This window comes from Triturus cristatus, chromosome 6 (genome assembly GCF_964204655.1).
Source record: "Triturus cristatus chromosome 6, aTriCri1.1, whole genome shotgun sequence".
Taxonomy (NCBI): domain Eukaryota; kingdom Metazoa; phylum Chordata; class Amphibia; order Caudata; family Salamandridae; genus Triturus; species Triturus cristatus.
In genome coordinates this window covers 146,624,832-146,646,413 of record NC_140589.1, presented here as the reverse complement: position 1 = coordinate 146,646,413, position 21,582 = coordinate 146,624,832, and the positions used below count along the sequence as shown (strand labels likewise).

Sequence of the window (21,582 nt, the reverse complement as noted above, 5' to 3'; positions counted from 1 at the left end):
TCAATCTCCACGCATGGAGGTGGAGGCTGGACCGGTTCGGGTGGAGGACCGTCCCCTGCTGCTGCGACAGAAGATCCTCCCGAAGGGGAAGACGTATCGGAGAATCGGTCAACATACTGAGTAGCTCGGGATACCAGTACCTTCGTGCCCAATCCGGAGCCACCAAGATGACTTGGGCCCGGTCGCGCTTGATCTTCTTCAGCACTCTGGGCAGAAGTGGTATAGGCGGAAAGGCGTACAACAGACCGCAACTCCACTCACGACGAAAAGCGTCGCCGAGCGAGTGCCGCCTTGGAAATTCCAACGTGCAGAACTGCTGACATTGCGCGTTCTCGACGGTGGCGAATAGATCTAACCAAGGCTCTCCCCACTGCCGAAAGAGACCTTGCGCCACCTCGGAGTTCAGACGCCATTCGTGATCCATCATGCACCGGCGGCTGAGTTCGTCTGCTCTGGCGTTCAGAGAGCCCGCCAGATGTTGAACCACCAGGGTGATGCCCTGGTGTTCCAGCCATGTCCAGAGGCGCAGAGCCTCCTGACAAAGGGTCCACGACCCCACCCCGCCCTGTTTGTTGCAATACCACATGGCGGTGGGGTTGCCCGTGAACACCTGCACGACACTTCCCCGGACAGAGGAAAGGAAGTCTTTCAGTGCAAGTCGGACCGCTCGCAGCTCGAACAAGTTGATGTGGAGGCGAGACTCCGCCGGAGACCAGAGGCCTCTGATCTCCGCCTCTCCCATATGGCCACCCCATCCCAGGAGGGACGCATCCGTCACTACGACATGCTCCGGTAGGGGTAGGGAGAGGCTCTTGCCCGTGACCCAATCGCGGTCCGTGAGCCACCACTGCAACTGCTGTGCAGTGCCCGAGATCAAGACATGGTCGGACAGGTTGCCGTGATGCTGGGCCCACTGAAACTTCAGGTCCCACTGCAGAGCGCGCATGCGCCGCCTGGCGTGATGCACTAGTAGGATGCAGGAGGCCATCAGCCCCAGAAGCCGCAACACTAGCCTGACCGAAACCCAGGATAGATGCCGAAAGATGGGAATCAGGGCCTGTATATCCCGGACCCGCTGCTCCGGTGGATGGACCCGGAACTGCGCCGAATCGAGAACCGCTCCGATGAAGAGGAGCTTCTGAGAGGGGCTCAGGTGTGACTTCGGCACGTTGATGGAAAACCCCAGCAAATGCAGGAGATCCACCGTAGTCTGGAGGTGGGAGACGACTGCCTGGGGCGAGCCCGCCTTCAACAACCAGTCGTCGAGATAGGGGAAGACTGAAACCCCTGATCTGCGCAGATGAGCTGCGACCACCGCAATCACTTTTGTGAACACCCGAGGGACACTGGTAAGGCCGAAGGGGAGCACGGTGAACTGAAAGAGCTCCTGACCCACCGTGAACCGCAGGTAACGCCGGTGGGCCGGCAGGACGGGGATGTGGAAATATGCGTCCTGCAAGTCCAACGCTACCATCCAGTCTCCAGGGTCTAGGGCAGCTAGAACCTGAGCCAAAGTCAACATTTTGAACCGTTCCTTCCGGAGGAAGGCATTGACGTTCCGGAGGTCCAAGATAGGGCGTAGGCCCCCTTTGCCCTTCTTGGGAACCAGAAAGTAGTGGGAATAACAACCACGACCTACTTCTGGGCTCGGAACGCGCTCGACGGCCCCCTTGGCCAAGAGGGCCGAAACGTCCTCGTGGAGAAGATTCAAATGATCCCCCGAGATACGGTGGTGCTGCGGTGGCATGGCTGGAGGGGTCGTCTCGAAGGGGAGGGAGTAGCCCCTTCGGACGATTTGCAGCAACCACCTGTCCGACGTGATGGAACGCCAGTGGAGCAGGTGATGGCGAAGTCTGCCGCCCACTGGCGTGGAATGGGCCTGAAAGCTCAGACTAGGAAGGCTTTGAGGCGGATGCTGCCGGGGTGGATGTGGACTGACCGCGTCGTCATCCGGTACCGCCTCGGTGGAAACCACGTCCACGACCGCGTGCAGGCTGGTTCTGCGGCCGGTGGCTAGGCAGACGTGAGGAGGTGCCCCTTCCTTGGCCACGAAAGGAGCAAAAAGCGGAAGGTTGTGGACGCGGGGCCGAGAGGCCCAAGGACGTGGCCGTAGCCCGGGAGTCCTTGAAGCGAGCCAGCGCACTGTCCGCTTTGTCACCAAAAAGGCGAGCGCCATCAAAAGGCATGTCCATGAGGGTGCTCTGGACATCCCCTGAAAAAGACGTGGACCGCAGCCAGGCGTGACGTCGAAGCGCCACCGTGGTAGAAATCGCCCTACCCAGCGAATCCGTAGTGTCGAGTCCACATCGGATTACATGGTGCGCCGCATCTCTCCCATCGGCCAGGGCCGAGGAAAGCCGTGCCCGGAACTCCTCCGGGCACAGTGGCAGCACGTCCTCCACCGCATCCCACAGAGAGCGGGAATAACGGTCCAAGATGTAGGAGAGTAGGCTCTGCTTTCTATGTTCACCCCCACTTTTTGCTTTTGCTTTACTGGTTTTCGACTTCGATGTGGCTGTGGGCCTGCTAATCAGACCCACAGCCCTGCTGTTCTCTCTCTAAATTGATACTATGTACTTTAGGTGCATAACCCATTTGGATAGGGTCACCTTATTGGGCCCTGTACAGTGTACCCTAGGTACCCAGGGCATAGGTGTACCCTAGGCCTACCAGGGGCTGCAGCATGTATTATGCCACCCCTGGCCTGGCCTTCCATTATGACACAACTGGCTGATCACTCAGCTGGGGCAAGGTCGTGTAATCACCCCTTGCTTAGGTGTAGTATTCCTATACCTAACTTACATATAGACACATGTGTACCTATCAGGCACTCCTATGGCAGGCCTTAACAATCCTGGAGGCAGAGTGCTTGGTAACATGTGAGATGGTGCTCTAGCATGAGCTGAGCCTGTCTGCAGCTTTCGGAACCATGTCCTTATAGCTGTGCTATGATATAGCCTACCATATACTCTTAAAGTGCCTTATAATCTTAAACGGTTATGGTAACTATGGTTTGGCTTTATCAAAAAATGTCGTGTAAGGTGTCAACACTTTGGAATAATACCCCCATCCCATTTCTGGGGATGAGGATATTATCCCTCCCTTCTAGAGGGAGAAGACATGTTGTAACCTACTTACCCGGTTAAAGTTAACCAGAGCCCCAGCATCACAAAATGGATGCTGCTGCCACAGACACGAGTCTGACCTCCTGCTGCTGGGAGTGATCCCGGCAAGGGAGGCTTGGACAATAGGTTTCCTGCCTTGGGAGGTGCGAGCACCACCCCAGACAGGCCTTAGTGTATTGGGGCAGGGAGGGATGAAAAGAATGAGACATGCCTGGGGCACACAAGGTGTCCCGTGCATAGTCCAGTTCAAACCGGTGCTGGGGCACTCCAGCCCCAGTCCTGGCGCGAAACTGGACAAAGGGAAGGGGGTGTAACCACCCCCCTCCCAGGTCCCACCCATAAGGCGTGACCTAGCAGGTAACCCAGCCCCCCAGATTTGGATAAGAGTGGTAGCTGGGCCCCAGGAGATTAGATTATCCTGAACCTGCAACTTGAACAGAAACTCTGGACCTTCGACATTCGACGAAAGAAGAAGACTGAAGAATCTCCCTTGTGGCCAAGGAGTGGCTACCCTGTGCAAACAGGCACCATCAAGAGACTACCCTTTGCTTTGCTGAAGTTCTACGAGGGACTGACTGCAGAGCCCGACCAGAGCCTTGACTTCCAGACTTCTCCGACCTTGATCCACATCCACAGCCGAGCTGAGATCCGTGGAGGCAACGAGAGACGTGGGACCGGCTACCTGGGAAAAGTGGCTAGTATCTTCCAGCGCAGCTTCTGAGGCACCCTCGAAGTTGTGCACCGGGGATTGAGAAGCCCCAACCCCAAGCACCATCTGCACCGAAGATCAGCCCCCCACACTCCACGAGTCCTGCGTGGGGCCCTTCTGCATTTTCCTGCTTGCCGCGCCTGTCCGGTTGCTTGCCAGTTGGCTAGTGGCCTTTGTGACGACGCATCCAGAAATCTTCACTGCTGGTTTGGCTCCTCCAGACTGGCTCCCGCTTCCTTGCAAAAGAGAAGCACCCCAGACCTCCCTGGTCTGCACCAGAAGCAAGTCCTCCGTTCTTCGTGGGTTCCGCTTGCCAAGGCTTGGTGAGTCCTAGTTCAACTTCGACGCCGCCGACAGCAAGAGCCTTCGTGGGACAGCTCGCCTCCTGGTCCTGGTCGTCCGACATTTCCTGGTCCCCGTGGCTGCAGCGACAAGCTTCACCTTCACCTGCAATCTCCACGACATCGCCTGGTTCCTTCCTGGTTCCATGTGGTCACTGGCTAGTGACCTTGACTCTGTCCCTTCTGCTTGCAGGTATCCTCTCTTCTTGATCCCAGCCTTGGGATCCACCGGACACTCTTCACTGACTGCCTGTCAGCAACTTTCCTTCAGGCATCCATAGAAGTCCACGACGAAACCCGACGCAAGTTCACACCTATGCATCCGCAGTCCGTGGGCTAGGTAACTTGGGTACTTCGGTGCTCACAAGGGTATTGACTATCCTAGGGTCTAGTTTCCGAGTCTCGACTCTCTAGCTGCTTCAGAAGTGTCCTTAAACTGTTAATTTCTAACTGCTAGTAATTCTATCGACTTTTACGCATTACGCGTGAGTGTTTCCACTCTGCACCTGAATCCCGTGGGCCTCCCACTTCCTAACTGTTGCTAGTACAGTGTAGCCCCAGTGATTCCCTAGGCCTAGGCCTATCCTATTTCAGCGACAGTGGTCCTCATACCACTTCTTTAGTATATGGTTTGCGTGGCCCCTAGGGCCTAACTGTATTACTTACCTGTGTGACTTAATGTATGCTTAACTAAGACTGTGTTGTACATACCTCTAATCTCATAAAGAGTGCGGAGGGTTTGACTAGAATAAATACACTTTATTTTATATATATATATCTGTTGTGGTGTCCTTTCATTTGGTATTCAAGGGATTATATATGGTATCACAGCTGGCTTCACATGCCATTCAGAGTTTAGCCTAAGACTGCTCTTGTCCATGCTACCACTAGGATAGCTGGTCTATAAGGTTGACTTTACAACCAATCACCATAAGGGTTGTTTGGACTGATATAAGGTGTACACTAGAACTAGTGACATCATACATCAGGCCAACTTCTCACACAAGAGACAGGCGGTGTTCAAATACCGCAGGCCCAAACTGAGCGAGGAGAACAGCTTCTTACCAAACTGTTCCAGTCTCTTGGAATCCCGGTCCGGAGGAGCGGACGGGAAGGAGGATTGGGAGGTAGAGGCCTGGATAACCAGACTCTCGGGGGTGGGGTGTTGGGACAGAAAACTGGGGTCGCCCGGAGCAGGGCGGTGGCGCCTGGCAATGTTCCTATCCACAGGAGGGACTGTGGAGGGCTTGGACCAGGTGCCCAGCAGAACGTCAGTGAGGGCCTCATTGAATGGCAGCAGAGGCTCAGTGGAGCAGGCAGACTGAAGCACCTCAGTGAGGATGTTAGTCCTCACAGCCACAGCAGACAGCTCAAGCCCAAGGGCTTCGGCCGCCTTGCGCAGCACCACAGAAAAAGCTGCACCCTCCTCCGAAGCCACAGTCGGAGGAGAGATGAATCCAGTGTCCGGAGAGGTATCCAACCCACTGGCCTCCCCCAGTTCATCTGCCCAGTCCTGTGCAAGTTGGCTCTGAAGGGCCATAGGGTCATCAGACCCCTCCCAGTCGCCCCCGTCATCCGATTCCTGGTAAACAGGAGGAATGATCGGAGCCGGTCGATAGACAATATGTGTCTCTAGCGGCGTCGGATGCGGCGTTGGGCGGTGCCGCATCGGCGTCGGGACCGGACAGGGGCTGAACTGGGGATCGACGTCGACCGGAGCCGGCGTCGGGGGTGGTATCGGTGTTGGCGGAGGAGGCGTAACGAGGTCGACCGGCGTCGACGGGGGCCCAGGCTCGGGCCCCTCGGGGACCTGCGGCGTCGGGGCCGGAGCCTCCAACGGCGCAGGGGCTGGAGCTGCCGGCATGCGAGTTCGCCCAGTCGAGTCCGCGGGACCCGAAGGCGCGCCAGCGGGCGTCGACGGCGGGGCCATGCTCCTCATGGCCGAGAGGAAGGCACTGACCTCCGACGGCGTCGCGTCAGTCCCAGGGACCGTCGGGTATGGGGACTTGCGAGGCTCCTGCGGAGCCGCGGGGGTGGAACCACCCGGACCCTCGGCCGAGTCGCGCGACTGGCGAGGGGAGTCCTAAGAGCGGTGTCACTTCTTGGACTTCTTGGAATGCCTCGACTTACCCGAAGACTTCGAGCCAGACGAGTGACGATGTCGAGTGCGGCTTCGCGACCAATCCTTGGACCTCCTCCTGGACCGGGATCGAGAGCGACGCAGAGCCGAGTGGCGAAGCTCGAGAAGCTTGCGGGACCGCTTCCTCCTAGCTTTCGAGGTCAGGGCCATACAATCGGAGCACGACGCCACGTCGTGGTTGAGGCCCAAGCAGTACAGGCACCGGCGGTGATGATCGGTCACCGACATCAGTCGGTGACAGTCGTCACAGGCCTTGAAACCAGGCATCCTACCGGCACCAGAGTCGAGAATTGACCAAAAAAAAGAGTCAAAAAAGTTAGTCAAAAATTGACTAAAGGGGTAGCTCTCCCGGATCTGCGCTTACTGGCGCGGAAAAAAGAAGAACTGACGTCAGCGCGCGAGGGCGGCGTCTGGGTACTCAGACGACGTCATCCCGGCGCACGATGCAGACGACGGATGCGGAGCCGCAGACTACGCCTAACGACGCGCAAGGGGTATTGCTGACGAAAAATCTTCCGGATCCAGTCTGACGCCTGGGGATATTCTAAGGTGAGGAATCTAACTTACGTGTTTCCTTCAGATAGCGCATGCGCGCCCTAAAAAGAGCACAAGTACTCCTTGATCAAAAAGCATTGACAACGCTAATAGGTCTTACCTATGCAAAGTTCATTTGGCTTTGTCAATATTTTTTTGCTTTTTAGTACATCAACACCACTGCTGAGAATTGTATAGTATGGTAAGGTATGATATGGTTTGACATGGCCTGTCATTGTATAGTATGGCCTGTAAGTGTATGGTATGGTATGGCCTATTGTGAGAAGTTGTGTTGTTGGTTGAGTGGGTGAAACTGTACTCAAGCAACAGCCACACTCTTTGTCAGGGTAAACCACAAAAAGTCACTAAATTAACCTGTGTTTAACCCTCGGGTACTTTGGCCATCTAGTCGGGCAAGACCGAGGCAAATTCGAAAGTTATGGCCGACTGTGATAAGGCGCGTTTCAGATACACAAAGTGGATTGGACATGGTCTCTGCTTACCTTCAGACTTAGAAGAATTTTTGTAAAAAAAAATAATCTGAGAAGGTATAGTTCGGTGGGCAAAGCAGCTTGTGGTGTCCGAGGAAGCGGCATTGTTGTCAGGAAGCCACTGGATGATGCCTCAGTGAAGATTTCTACGTTTAGACTTAGTCTCTTTTTTGGAAGTTGAAAACCTCCAGTGGGACGAAGCTGCAGGCTGTAGTCGTTGAGGGCTCTACAAGAACAGATACCCCTTCTGCGAGGAGCAGCTGAACAGGATTTGCTCCTGTGGAAAAGAATGCTGCCGCAAAGTAAGGCCAAGTGGCGATGCACCTTAGCAGATCAGTGAGAAGGTAGGTCCCAGTCTCCTCTGTTCTCTGGGCACTTTTCGGCTGAAAAGTTTCAAATTTCCAAGCTTTGGATTTGAACTATTTGGACAACTTTGGCATCTCCTTCAAGGGTCCAGGGCTGGAGGGGCACCACTTGAAGGGTCAAGCAGGGTCCAGGTTCAGATTCAAGAGGTTTGGACCCTTCTCTTTCCATGAAGTTCTGATCAGGGAGTCAGCCAACTAGCCCTTAGAGTCACTCTGGAAGTCCTGGATTCAAGAAGGGAATCAGCCAACTAGCCCTTAGAGTCACTCTGGAAGTCCTGGATTCAAGAAGGGAAGCAGGTCTCAAGCAGCAGGACACTCCTCTCAAGGCACAGGGCATGCCTCAGGCAGCAGGGCAGTCCTGTTGGCGCAGCAGGGCAGTCTTTCTAAGTACACAGCAGGCCACAGGCAGCAGGACAGTCCTCTGACAGTCCACAGCAGGCCCAGAAGTGAACTAAAGAGTGGGTATGGGGTCTCCTAATTTTATACCTGGTTGCAGTTTTGCAGTAGGAGAAACTCATGTAGCCTCTGCCCCCCACAGAAGTGTTGTGAATATCCTCCCTCCCTGGTCCCAGGAAGTGTGAAGTTTTTTGTGTGTGAGCTGAGGCAGCTTCTTTGAAGTGCAAATGGTTCTGTGCACAGCTCCACCCCTCCATCCTGTTAGGATAGCCCATTCGGCCATCAGCCTGTCCCGTTATTGTGTAACTTTCTAGGGGGATTACACAAAGGCCAACTGATAACTCCACCTACTCATGTGACCCAGGGAACAGGCTGCAGGCACCAAATGGTTAGGACTTTCTGAAAGTGGCATTTTCAAAATTGTGACTTAAAACTCCAACTTTACCATCAAAGAGGATTTCAAATTACAATGAATGAAACACCAAACAGGATATTTCTACCTGCTTCCAACTAAAGGTTACCACTTAATAAATGTAATATAGTAATCCAATGTTATCCTATGGGAAAGGTACGCTGCACAGAAGTGAAAATCAAATTTGTGAGATTTTCACTACCAGGACATGTTAAACTTAAAAGTACATGTACAGCTTTGTAAAGACACAGCACCCTGCCTTATGGGCAGTTTAGAGTCTACCTTAAGGGTGATTACACATATTAAAAAGGAAGTTGCAGACCTAGCAAGGGGGCTTATTTTTCTAGTTTGAATTGGCAGTTTAAAACAGCACACTTCCTGCAATGGCAGGCCTAAGAACATGTGTTAAGGGGAACCAGCACCACGACACAATGTTGCTTCTTCTGGCCCACACCCCCTCTCCTCTGTCTTCCACTTGACCATCAATCAAATCTCAATAGCTTATAAGGACAGGACTCAACAACTGTTGCATACAAAGTAATTCCCTTAAATCCACCACATCAGTCCGCAGCCCCCCCCCCCCCATTTAATCTCTGCAAGAAATGATTGGGCCTCACTCATCTGGGAAAAGACATGAAAACGTCCCATTCAACAACACTTTATGTTTGGCCATTTGTTTCAAAGATGCTTGGGCGCCTGCAGATTGAAATGATACAATCATATTCTTAAACTCTCTGCATCTTCAAACAGTGGCGAACATCATAACGGAAAAAATCCTAAAAGTGAATTGACTTTGCACCAAATAAAAGTTCTTACCCTTATAGCTTTGTCTAGAACTCTCTCTTTCACCCTGTAATCTGCAAAATTGATCAGAATGGTGTGGGGATGATTAGCATTCTGTGGGTTCTGGAAAGGTCCCCTTGGGCCTGCATTATGGTGAGATCCTGCAGGGCCTCAGGTAGGACATGAGATTGTATTCTTGGGCCGGATTCACAGAACTAACTTAAGACAAAATCCTAAACTTACTACCATTTTGGTATTCACAGAAGGCACTTACTCATTTCGGTATTCACAGAAGTTAGGAGTCTTAACTTTAGAACTCCTAAATGCCTTCTGTGAACACCCAAAGTCTTAAAGTTAGGATTTTTCTCAGTTAGGGAGTGGTAAAGTTAGGAGTCCTAACTTTACTACTCCTAAACTGAGAAAAATCCTAACTTTAAGACTTTGGGTGTTCACAGAAGGCATTTAGGTGTCCTAAAGTTAGGACTCCTAACTTCTGTGAATAACGAAATGAGTAAGTGCCTTCTGTGAATACCAAAATGAGTAAGTGCCTTCTGTGAATACCAAAATGGTAGTACGTTTAGGATTTTGTCTTAAATTAGTTCTGTGAATCGGGCCCAACGAGTCTACCAAAGCTCCCATGCCACCAGTTTTCTCTTTCCCTTTGAGCACCCTAACAAGCCTCAAATTGGATGGCCTTGAATGATTTTCCAAGTATTCCTGCTTTTCGCGCAAGAACCTAATCTCTTGATCCAATCTTGCGCTCAATGAAGAAGTTGCATCTAGTTTATCCTCACGGTTTGATACCCATTGCTCAAGTTCCACGCAGCGATCTGCGAACTGAGTCAATTGCTCCTCAATGTGCTTCATTTCATTTGCAAGTTCAGCGTGCTGGGACTGTAAACCTTTAACTTCTCCCAGAACTTCTTTCAGCAACAGTATCACAGAGCTCGATGCAGCTACCCCAATATCCTGATCAACCACGGTTTGTAGAGTGAACTTCACTGCTTGTCTATTAACTGAGCTAGATGTCGAAGTCGTACGGCCTGACGATAAACCTTTCTCTGCAGTACCATTTTCTCTGAATCTCGGGACAGCACTTGCCTGAGGGTCAGCACCAATCTTTTGTTCTGAAATAGTTTTGGCAAGCCAAGTACCCATTTCTGGGGTTCCAGCCTGGCCCAGGGAAGCGTCTGCCAAGACAATGTTCGACTCGCCCTCCGCAACTATCTTTGAGACTGGGTCTTTTACTATTAACACCTGAATTATTAATTGTATGTGTTGTATCCATTATAAGTACAAAAAGACTGCCTATTTGTAATTTTCTTTGCATTGGCTTTGATATGAAGGTCACTAATAAAGTATGTTAAAAAAAAAAACTGATTTATTGAGCCCCCAGTTTTTGGGCATAGATCCCTGTATATTGTACTGCTGTTATCCGCGTTATTGGAAGCCTGACTACCTTGGTCAGGCCGGTAACACCTATACACTCCTCTACAGGGTCCTGCGAACCATCTGACCCATCCACCTCCTGAGCGGCCAAGTTAACACAAGCTTCTTCAGTATCTTCATCACCAACCCCTGCTCTAGGGGCATCGTTACCACCAGTGCTTTAAATGGGCCAGTACTGTCCAGTACTGAGTACCGGCTCTTCTTTATTTTGCGAGGGGCAGTACATGCACTTCCGACTTCCCTATTGTTGTTATTATCAGGGGCCCATCTTTCTCAATGGTCAGCGACGGCCGTTAGACCAAGTCCGTACCTGGCCCAATAGCAGACATGTTTAATGGGGGAGCAACTGTCTCCAAGCTTCCCCGCAGAAATCGCTGTGATGAAAGGAAACTCGAGGCAGACATGGAGGTGGCTGCCTGCTGCGGGTTCCCGTTCCTCAAGCTCCTTGCTCTTGTTTTCAGACACTTTTGTGGCATAAGCGAACTGCAGCCTCTCCGAACGATGTTAAGGTACAGGAGGTCCTCGTAAATTAATCCTCACCCCTGGGGGCTTTGGTTAAATCTTGCTGACTTAGCATCACTCCCATGCTCACTAAGCATCCGCAATTAGTACATTAATGTCTAGGCCTCATTCTAATGTTCTGGTGGACCTTATAAAAAAGGCGTCTCACTTGTGAAGAGCACACTGCCATCGCCAGTCAACCCCTCTCCCCCTTTCTCCACGCCGTGGCCTAAGTACAACAGCAGCTTAAACGCCCAGGTCAAGCATTCAAGTATGGACTCACCAGCAGCCTTACGTTACAGCCTTTAATACTCTTTTTTGCGATGGGGGAAAGCTAGTGCCTTTGCTTCGGAGCAGAGACTTTCCCTCTGGGCCCCCGGATTGTCGTTACTTCCACTTGATGGTCTGCAATGCCGCACTGTACCGACAGCATTGACCAATCGTGCTATCGCCATCCTGCCTTCTCCCTACGGATGAGGTGGGTGGGGCCAGTGGGGACCGGAAGTGGTACTATGCGGGGTGACGTAGCGTTCCGCACCTGAAGCTCAGCCTCCATAGCCACATAATTAACAACTGATTAGAAAATTATCATGACAATTTATATGACAGGTTGGACGGTGAGATGACCACATTAATGAAATCTAATCACACACATTAATTAATCCAGGAAGAATGTTAGCTGCTAACACTCTTTATTTCTGGGAACTGACAAATTACGCAGATTTGAGAATGAACAATTAGCAGTTTAGTTTTAGATGCAGAAGAAGCCTTAAACTTGGTGAATTGGACATATATCTGAGGAAGATTCTGAAGGCTGTGAAATTTGCAACCAATTAGGTCAATGTCAACTCTTTATCAGGTATCTCAAGTAGGACTAGTTTGAATGGTAAACAGGTGAGTGGATTTGTATGAGATGAAGGACTCCTTCCTCTTATTTGTTTTTTACTGAACTGCAGATGAGTTGATAAAACTGAGTCCCAACATACCAGGTGCTAAGAAAATTCTGTTATATGTAGACGATATCGCAATTTTTCTAGGCAGGTCTCAATAGAGTATTTACAGTAAAAGATATATTTTCATAGATATGAGGGTACAAAATTTAAAAAATCTGAAAAAATTATAGTTTGTCTTCGCAGGTAGCCTATATATGTATTCTTATTTTGTTCTAAATTGGAGACGAAGGAAGTCAGAGGAAAAGGCTATAAAATAATCTAAATCTGGGAATCAAATAGGATGAGTTTAAGTATTACCTTGTCACCAACTTTACAGCAGCAGTCCATCCATAAAAAGTCTTGAATTAAATCATCATCTGAACAAAGTAAAATAAAACAAGAAAGCCAGAAAAGAATTATGCATATAGCTTTTAGAAATTTTAAACTAGTCATCTAAGCAACAGTTACTATGACAACATTGTAAATCGCTGACATAAAGGAACATTTCACAGCATGGTGAAATAAAGCAAATGAGGGCAAATAATATAAATGTTTCCAAAATTGCAGAGATATGAGATGATGCACATGCGTATGTTTGTGAAAAGACATGCACATCTCCAAGCACCGTCCATGATTTGTCAGTTAATATGGCGTAAGAAAAAGTTAATTACCAGTAACACTAGTCCTCTCTCATGGTATCTTCATTAAATTCAAATATATACATTTTTAGAATAACTGTAATACACATTCTGGATAACTTCTTCAACACGAAGAAATATATCTCAGTATACCTTTTTAAACTAAGTTAATTTAAAATATAAAAAACGATAAAAAATGTGTTTAAACTGTCAGTAGATGTTACTCCTTTCTTTCCTTAGGCTCTTTCTTGAGGGAAGAATGATTGGGGCTGTCCTTCCCAATCGTTGGGATAAAAAATGGGTAGGAATACAAACAGACAGCAGGAAAAAAGGCTGTTGGGCAAATGGGAAAAAAAGAAGCACTGGGCACAAAAAACAGTCAGAGAAAAACACAATCAAACATAGGCAAAAATATAAACAAAAAATGATAGATACAATAAGAAATAGGGGAATTAAATAGAAAAGGGTGGTGAATCACAGCAAATTCAAAGTATTCCCAAACAATGCAGTGCAAGGGAGATACAAAGCATTTGCCTTAAATTATAGACTTGATAGAGATCACGTCCCATGTTGACCTGGAAGTGCTTTTGCATCATCTTGAAATGGAATTTCCCAAATATGCCTAAATCCAGTGGCTCGTAACCTTTTTACTTTTGTGGACCCACACTGAATCTTTACTGGAAGTTGGTGCCTCTCGCCTAAGTGGTTTCTGTGATTTGAACCTCAAAAGAATACACAAAATATAGAAAAAGTCTACATTAAACAAATGCACAATTTATGAACATTTTTATTTCATTCCAAACAAAAAAGTACAAATATACCCATGGTTTGTCAGAAGGGATAACTAGCACCAAAACCCTTGCCAACTAAAATAATCTATGAAACTCCATGTAACAAAAAAACTATGTGTAGGCTTTAATTCAGAGTAACATCAATCCACCGTTAAATGCCTATTGACTTTAACTTATGTTATTCATAATCAATACACCAGGCTTACTGCCTTTATAGTAACTTGTCATTATAAACAATCAGACATACAGCCCTTTTTCATTGACTTGTCACCATAATCAACTGAAACCCATTCTACTAAGCGTAAGCTTTTCACAAGACAAATAACTGGCATACAGTCATAAAAATATAAATGCATTCATAGTGACAATTGGCAAAGCAAAATACTATCTCTCCTAAGAGAGCCTAGTAAGGATTACTGTAATGCATATCTTCTATTCACACTGTTTGTTCGGGTAGCTCGCCCACACTCTTGCGTACTACAGTAATCTGTGAAATTACAAAGTGTCTGCCTATAGGCATTACCACAGTGTTATAACAACTATTGTCTTTAATGCATGTATTTCACACTAAGTTGGTTAGGTCTACTGACATTGTAATACAATTTATTAATATACAGATCAAACCTATGAAATCTAGCATGCTTTTCCCAATAAACCGAGGAAGCCTTTACCCTTTAACATTGGCTCTACACTTTCTCAAATGCCGGCCTATTCAAGTGCATATAAACTGGTAACCATCATGCATCCAGCTATAAAATTACAGATAAAATACAAATATGTAGAGAAACAAGCTTGAAAAACAACAAGGCCTAACATGAATGATCACAGTGAAACCTCCCAGTTGGCCAACATCGAAACACTTGCCTATTACTGCAATCTGAGAGATTCCATGCAACAAAATATCTATCTGTAGGCTTTAATACAGAGTAAAACAATCCACACCTAAATGCCTAGCCACTATAACATATGCTCATCACAATAAATACATCAGGTTTAATGCCTTTATCGCAACCTTTCATAATAAACAGATAAGGCCTATAGCCATGATCACTGGTTTGCATCGGCGGCTCCTACACTTGAGCGAAGAAGCGTCGCCCCACAAGCCCCAAAGCCAAAAAATGAAACGGTAATAAAGTTTATTACCGTTTTATTTTTCAGCAACCTGTCCTGAACTAAGTGTCAGGATAGACAGGGCCAGTGCTACCAAGTGGCAGCAGCAGAAAGCTATGCGCTTTAAATGTGCATGTCTCTTTGGCTGGCGTCTTGGGCCAGCCAGCCATGCGCATTTTAAAGTTCTCTACCCCAGCTGTCTTAGCCATCTGGGTTAGAGAAAGAGCAGGCCTCCAGTGCTCTTAGGGGTGCTGAGAGAGGCCACTCTATCCAATCCTGGCACTGCTTTCATGCTGTGAAAGCAGCACCAGGACTGGGTAGTGCAGTCTCCTGCTTCAGGGGCTTACAGAAGACGCCAAGGGGAGGAATACGTTGCACGGCTCAGAAAGGAAGGTACGTTTATTTAAAAAAAAAAAAATGTTGTTCACCCTGCCCCTCTGCCCTCGGTACATTACAGCTGCCACTGCTGGTTTGCCACCATAACATCTCAGTCCTGCTGCATCAAGTATAAACGTTGTGAAAAAATACCTAGGCAATTTCAAAACAACACAATTGCATATTCAATGGAGACAACAATGATGGTGTAGAAGGAGACACGACATACAGAATTTTATCAAAAATAGATATAGACTTTATTCTATTCAAATATAAATAGAAATGATATAGAAAAATTGATGATGATGGACTTTATAATTTCAAAATGTAATTCAAGAATAGAAATTAGATGAAATACACAAAACATCAAACAGTATAGAACAAATCATATTTCAAGTTGGTCAGACAACATAATCTGAGTACAAAAACATAAAATTAAAAGTGGCGAAGACCGAGATGTTCTCAAGTATAAACGTTGCCATGAGCAAAAAACAAAATGCAATCCATGCATACATGGAGCAAGACCACTGACTCGTTGTCAGCGAAATTGCTCCCCGTCCCTCGCAGCTCCACCAATAAGTGAAGCCTGCCCCTGCACTTGCACTCTTGTGTGCTGGTGTTCGAGGCCCTCCTCCACCCGCAGGATCACCTGCGCCTCATCCCTGGTGGTCCAGTGGACCCCTGTTCTCCTCTGCCTCGCTCCGCTCTCCTCTCTGTTTTTCTTTTGACTCGTTTCTTTGCTTCTCTCTTTGTCTTTTCTGGTCTGCACTTTTTCTGCCTTTTCTCATTTTTCCACTTTTCCTTTTTCCCTTAGCCTCCCTGGTGAACCAGTGGACCTCTGTTTCTCCTTTGTCTCGCTCTGCTGTCCGCCCCGTATTTCACTCGTTTTTTTACCCTTTTCCAGATTGTTTCTGCTCGTTCTGCTTTCTGTGCTTTTCCCGCTTTCTGCCTTATTTCACTCTTTCTCTCCTTTTTCCCCCCCTTTCCTGCCCGTTTATCCACGCCGCTGCTGCCCCTGTGGCCCCTCCCCCCCAGCACGACCAATCCTGCTCCCCTCCCCGCTCCCGCCTCCCAGCTGTCCAGTCCTCCCCGACCCCTACTTAATGGCGGCCGCGAGCAGCGGGCGTTCCACTGGTGCGCCAAAGGCAAGCTCGTCTGCGCCCGTCCGCAACCCGACCATGACCAGCGCCAAGAACCCTCGATCTCCGCACCGCCAAAGCTACGACCCGGAGGCACTCCACGCCCCCAACCGAGGCAGAAACAACAAAAGCAAGCGAGCGTCACCGACCGACACCCACGGACCCTTCAACTGTCACTGCTGCCGGCACACCTGCAGCACTGCCAAGACCACGGACCCAGCGCAACCCACCGGCAAGAACACACCCGAATCGAAGACCCTGCAATACATCCTCCTCAACGTCCGATCCCTCCATAAACACGCCACCGAAATCTGGGACCTCCCCAACAGCACCACCCCTGATGTAGCGTTCCTAACCAAAACATGGACCAACACCTCCTCGGGACCGGACATCACCATCGCCATCACCGAAGGATACAAGATCTCCAGGAAGGACCGCCCCAACCGCCATGGAGGAGGAAACACCATCGTCCACAAATCCACACTCCGCCTGAGCACACTCCCAGACGAGCCCACAGACTTGATGGAACACCTTCACTTCAAGATAGTGGCCAGCCCCACAACAACTCTCTGAGGAACCCTCATCTACCAACCCCCTGGACCCGCTGACCTGTTGCCGAATCCATCACGGACATCATCTTCCCACAGGCCATCGCATCCACCAACTACAGCCTGCTGGGAGACCTCAACTTCCACCTCGACAACCAACTGGACTCCAGCACCACATCTCTCCTGGACAACCTCCACAACATTGGACTCCGCCAGATCGTGACCGAACCCACGCACTCAGCAGGACACACCCTCGACCCCCTCTTCACAACAGGAAATTCCATCACCTTCAGCCGCACCACCGAACTCTCATGGACCGACCATCGATGCGTCCACTTCACCTTCAGAACAACCACCATCCACAGACACCAGCACCTGCTCCCACGTAGAAATTGGACCAGAATCACCGATGACCAGCTAACCTCATCACTCAACAACTCCACCTACCATCGCGGAAAACGACGACCCCAACGCCGCAGCCCGAACCCTGCACAGATGGATCACCGACAGCGCCAACACCTTAGCCCCCTCAAGAAAAACAACAACACCCACGCCAAGAAAGCTAGATGGTTCGCCACCAAACTTTGCAAGTCCAGATGCACCTGCCACCGCCTCGAAAAAGACTGGAGGAACACCAAATCCACAGAAGCCCACAACAACTTTAGAGCCGCCATCAGAGTCCACCATCAACTCATCAGAAAAATGAGAAAAAAAAGCGATCGAAGACAGAATCTCCACCCAAGCACACAACAGCAAAGAACTCTTCAACATCATCAAGGAGTTTGCCCAACCTACCAGCGAGTCCACCGACATCCCACCCTCACAAGACCTCTGCGACAAACTCAGCACCTATTTTCACCACAAAATCAAGAGCATCTACGACAACTTCGACAAAGACAACCAACACACTGAACCCTCACCGACCACCCCGACACCATGAAGCCAACGATCGACAACTGGACAGCCCTCACCAAGGAAGACACACTGAAGACGATGAACTCAATCCACTCCGGGGCCCCCACGGACCCCTGCCCCCACCACATTTTCAACAGAGCCGCCGAGGCCATCGCACCCATACTCCGTCACACCATCAACCGCTCCTTGTCAACCACATTGTTCCCCGACGACTGGAAACACGCCGAGATCAACCCCCTCCTCAAGAAACCCTTGGCGGACCCCACCGACCTCAAAAACTACAGACCCTCTGCTCCCCTTCCCAGCGAAAGTAATTGAGAAAGCCATCAACAGCCAACTCGCCACATTCATTGAAGAGCACAACATCCTCACCTCCTCCCATTCCGGCTTCAGAAAAACCACAGCACGGAAACCACCCTCCTCGCCGTAACAGACAACATCCGCACCCTACTGGACAAAGGAGGAACTGCAGCCCTCATCCTCCTTGACTTCTCAGCGGCGTTCGACACAGTCTCTCAGCACACCCTAATACGCAGACTCCACGACGCAGGGATTCAAGACAATGCCCTCGACTGGGTCCGCTCCTTCCTCCCCTTATATATGTAGAAAACAATGGTCCTGAGCAGACACTAAATTTTACATAAAATTAAATATAGACCAAAATGGGTTACTATACACATCCGATGTCCAGCCGGACAGGGGATTTTTATTTTTCAGATACTAAAGGATATGGTCAAGGATAATGAAAACACTACATTTATCGTGGGGCACAATCCTGCACCCTACAGCATGGGGAACGTGCGGGGGGAAAAAGGAATAACAATGCAGACAGTTTAGGACAAACAACAGTTACAGGCAAAGACTGAGAGCCGTTGCAACTTGCAGGCATAAATGAAGTTGTAGCAAGTTTGACAAAATAGAGACCACAACGAGTAAGCACAATGGATATTTGTGGCACTATTTTTAAAAAGTCGACGTTTCGATCCCAAGCTCATTGATTAACGGGATCATCTTCAGGACTAAATTTATAACATTTGCCTGGTTTTTAACGCCCCAATTGAGGACATAGGGGTATCACATATGGCAGGTCAGAGTGGAAACTGACAATGAAGAACAGCGTTGTTGCTTTTGGTTTGGTCGCTTGCAGTTAAGGTTTCTATAAAACTTAGTGGGCGCTGGAGCGTGCTGCTCCTTGCCTGGATCGGCTGTTGGGTAGTTAGACTGTGGTGCAGATGGGCCACATTTCAATGCGCCATGGTATTGCTTCAATATACTAATATGTTACAGTCCAAGCTGTGGAGAGATACAGCAATGGAGATCTCTGTCCTCAGCAACAATGTGCTGTGTAGTAACCGGCTCAATGTGCCATTGAGCCGGTTACTACACAGCACAATGTGCTGTGTAGTAACCGGCTCAATGTGCCAGACTTAGAAATTCATGTAGGTTAATTACTGCCCTAATCCCATCTGTGCTGCTGCCAAAGAATAACAGAGTAAATTATCCAGTTATCTAAGACACTTTTATAGCATTAACATGTTGTGTGTGTGTCCCTGTAAGTTTAAGCTCTGACAGCTAGATAAATAAACAAAATGATCAGCGATGAATATAGGGCGAGCACTTTTTTGTGGAAGCACACAGCTTTTGCCCAATCGAAACATGTAGCCCTGGTTCCCAACATGTGGGGGTGAGGCAAAGACCCTCTCCTGGTGATTCTTACTCTATTGTCTGGCAATAGCTCTGTTGCCAAGCCAGGTGATAAAACAGGACCACTCCAGAATTTGTTCAATAATCAAAGTCCGTACGTTGTAGTTTATACCATGCAGCAATGCATGTAAAATGAAAATAGGGAAGTTATGTTAACTACTCATATATGAGGTACATTTCATGTGCAGGAAATAATGCCCAAAAGTGTTTTAGATAGAGGAACCACTGCTCTTTGTATCACTGACAGACTAAGAAAAATGTCGTTCATTACCCTGATCATTATGCCCAAGAAGTACAGCCCAAAGATACACACAAAGAAAAGGAAAAAAGGAGGGGCTTAGATCATTTTGAAATAAATAGTAATAGTTGTTAAGATAGCTTTAGAAGATATTAAGATTAAGTATTATCGAATCTTGCAAGTCTAATAAAGCAGACCCTGGAAAAAAATATCACCAGGTTAATGCTGAAAACCAGATACCCATTCTGATAAGCCACAGAATGTAGGCAACACTGACTTAATACTTATGAGCTGACTTACAGTTTGTTGCAGAGGGTACTCTATCACAACAGCAACGGAGTAACCTCTCCACCAAATTGAAGTTTTGTCCTCCTAATTCCAAATTGGGTAGATCTTAAGTATGTTAGCAACGGAACCCACTCCGAAAAATGGTCAAAATCAAGTACATTGACTGGATTATTATCATTTTGCCTTGTCCCAGCCCCTGTATTAAGCAAATGTGCTAGTGGAAAAATGGAGAAGCCTTCCCATTAAGAGTCTTCATGAGCTAAGGGGCAATAAAACAGAAGAAGAAGAATCCCCACAGGAGGAAACTAGAGGAGATCGTTTAGGGATCCACTCTGCCTCATGAAGCACTCCGTGACCCCCTTCAGTGGTGCTACCCAATTCAGAAATCCCATCCCTAGCATCATCCTTCACTATACCCACGTTCCAGCCATCCCAGTTACTATGGACTGTTGCCCCCATGTCCGTCAACCCATTCTCCTCTGTCGATGGCAACCTAGAGTCGATACTTCCGATATATTAAACAGAAAAACATTTCTGATACAAAAGCGACTTCTAACGGACATAACACATGAAGACCCAAGTTGTCCTTTAGTTCAAACTGCTTACACTTCATTAAAGTTATAATGAATAATGCAGTGGTTTGCACAGTGTTATATGTAAAGAATTGTTTCAGGTACAATAAGTAAGATTATCAAGGATGGTAGCAGAATGAAGGTAAAGGAGACTGCACTTGCTCCCCCCTATGTGCAAATGGCAAATTAATCTATATTTGGTTGTTGTTTATTAGTATTAGGTTTGGACCCTCTGCTGTGGGTGGGGTTGGGTACGGTAGAACAGGGTGTATAACACTAGACTTGAAAGCATCAGACAGATACAACATTGAGTGGCAGCTATGCAACCAAATGGATGGAGACACCGGGTCATTACACTTGACATGAGCAAGCAAATTTCCCATATACTAATAGAAGAGTACAATGACAGCAGTACAAACAGTAGGTTCACCCCATATATGACATTCCCATCTTGAATTGTTTGGGTTTTAAACAATCCTAAAAAGATACGCTGAGCAGGCATACCTTCATGGGCAAGCAGTGGACATAACTCTGCTACAAGAAACGCATCTACAAGACTCTAATCCTGAGATGATCTTGAGTAAATGTAAACATAGGTACTATGCAGCATATACCTCTTTTGCACATAGTGGGGCCATACTGATTTGTAAGACTGAGCTACAAACATGAACAAGCATTGCCAAAGCCAACAGGTTTCGCCTTTTGCTTCCAATGCAGATCCACTGGCTTTACCCATGGTTTTTGCTATTGCTATTCAACATTGCCAGAAAGAACAAGGGCTATTGGCTTTACCAATACGTTTTTTCCAGTGGGGTTATAATTTGCGCAATCCCTGGTCGACAATTAAACCCATTCCTTAAGGGCCATCTACCGCCCAGTTACTCCTCCCCAACACATGGGGTTTTGGTTCTAGGGAATCATTCCCAGCATCTGTTTAAACCACAAAGCCGCATAACGCATGCTCGGGCCACAGGAACAAAACAGGTATGTGTGGTGCACCCAGAGATAGAGAGAGAAATAGAGCAAGAGAGAGAGAGAAAGATGCTCATCAAGCCACAAAATGGTAACTGGAAATTAAACAGCGAG

The 21,582-nt window shown here is 48.3% G+C and overlaps 2 protein-coding genes across 2 annotated transcripts in view; one reads left to right on the top strand and one right to left on the bottom strand.

Annotated features, from left to right (window-relative positions):
* The window catches only part of SPDYA (speedy/RINGO cell cycle regulator family member A), a 702,161-nt gene that overhangs the window by 348,134 nt on the left and 332,445 nt on the right, over positions 1–21,582 (bottom strand). Inside the window, exon 3 of the mRNA XM_085610373.1 lies at positions 12,497–12,555. Coding sequence (XP_085466499.1) covers positions 12,497–12,555 — 59 coding nt within the window. The remainder of the gene's footprint in view (positions 1–12,496; positions 12,556–21,582) is intronic.
* Positions 1–21,582, top strand: part of LOC146816526 (uncharacterized) — a 237,813-nt gene that overhangs the window by 12,941 nt on the left and 203,290 nt on the right. The gene's annotated exons all lie outside the window — the stretch shown is intronic.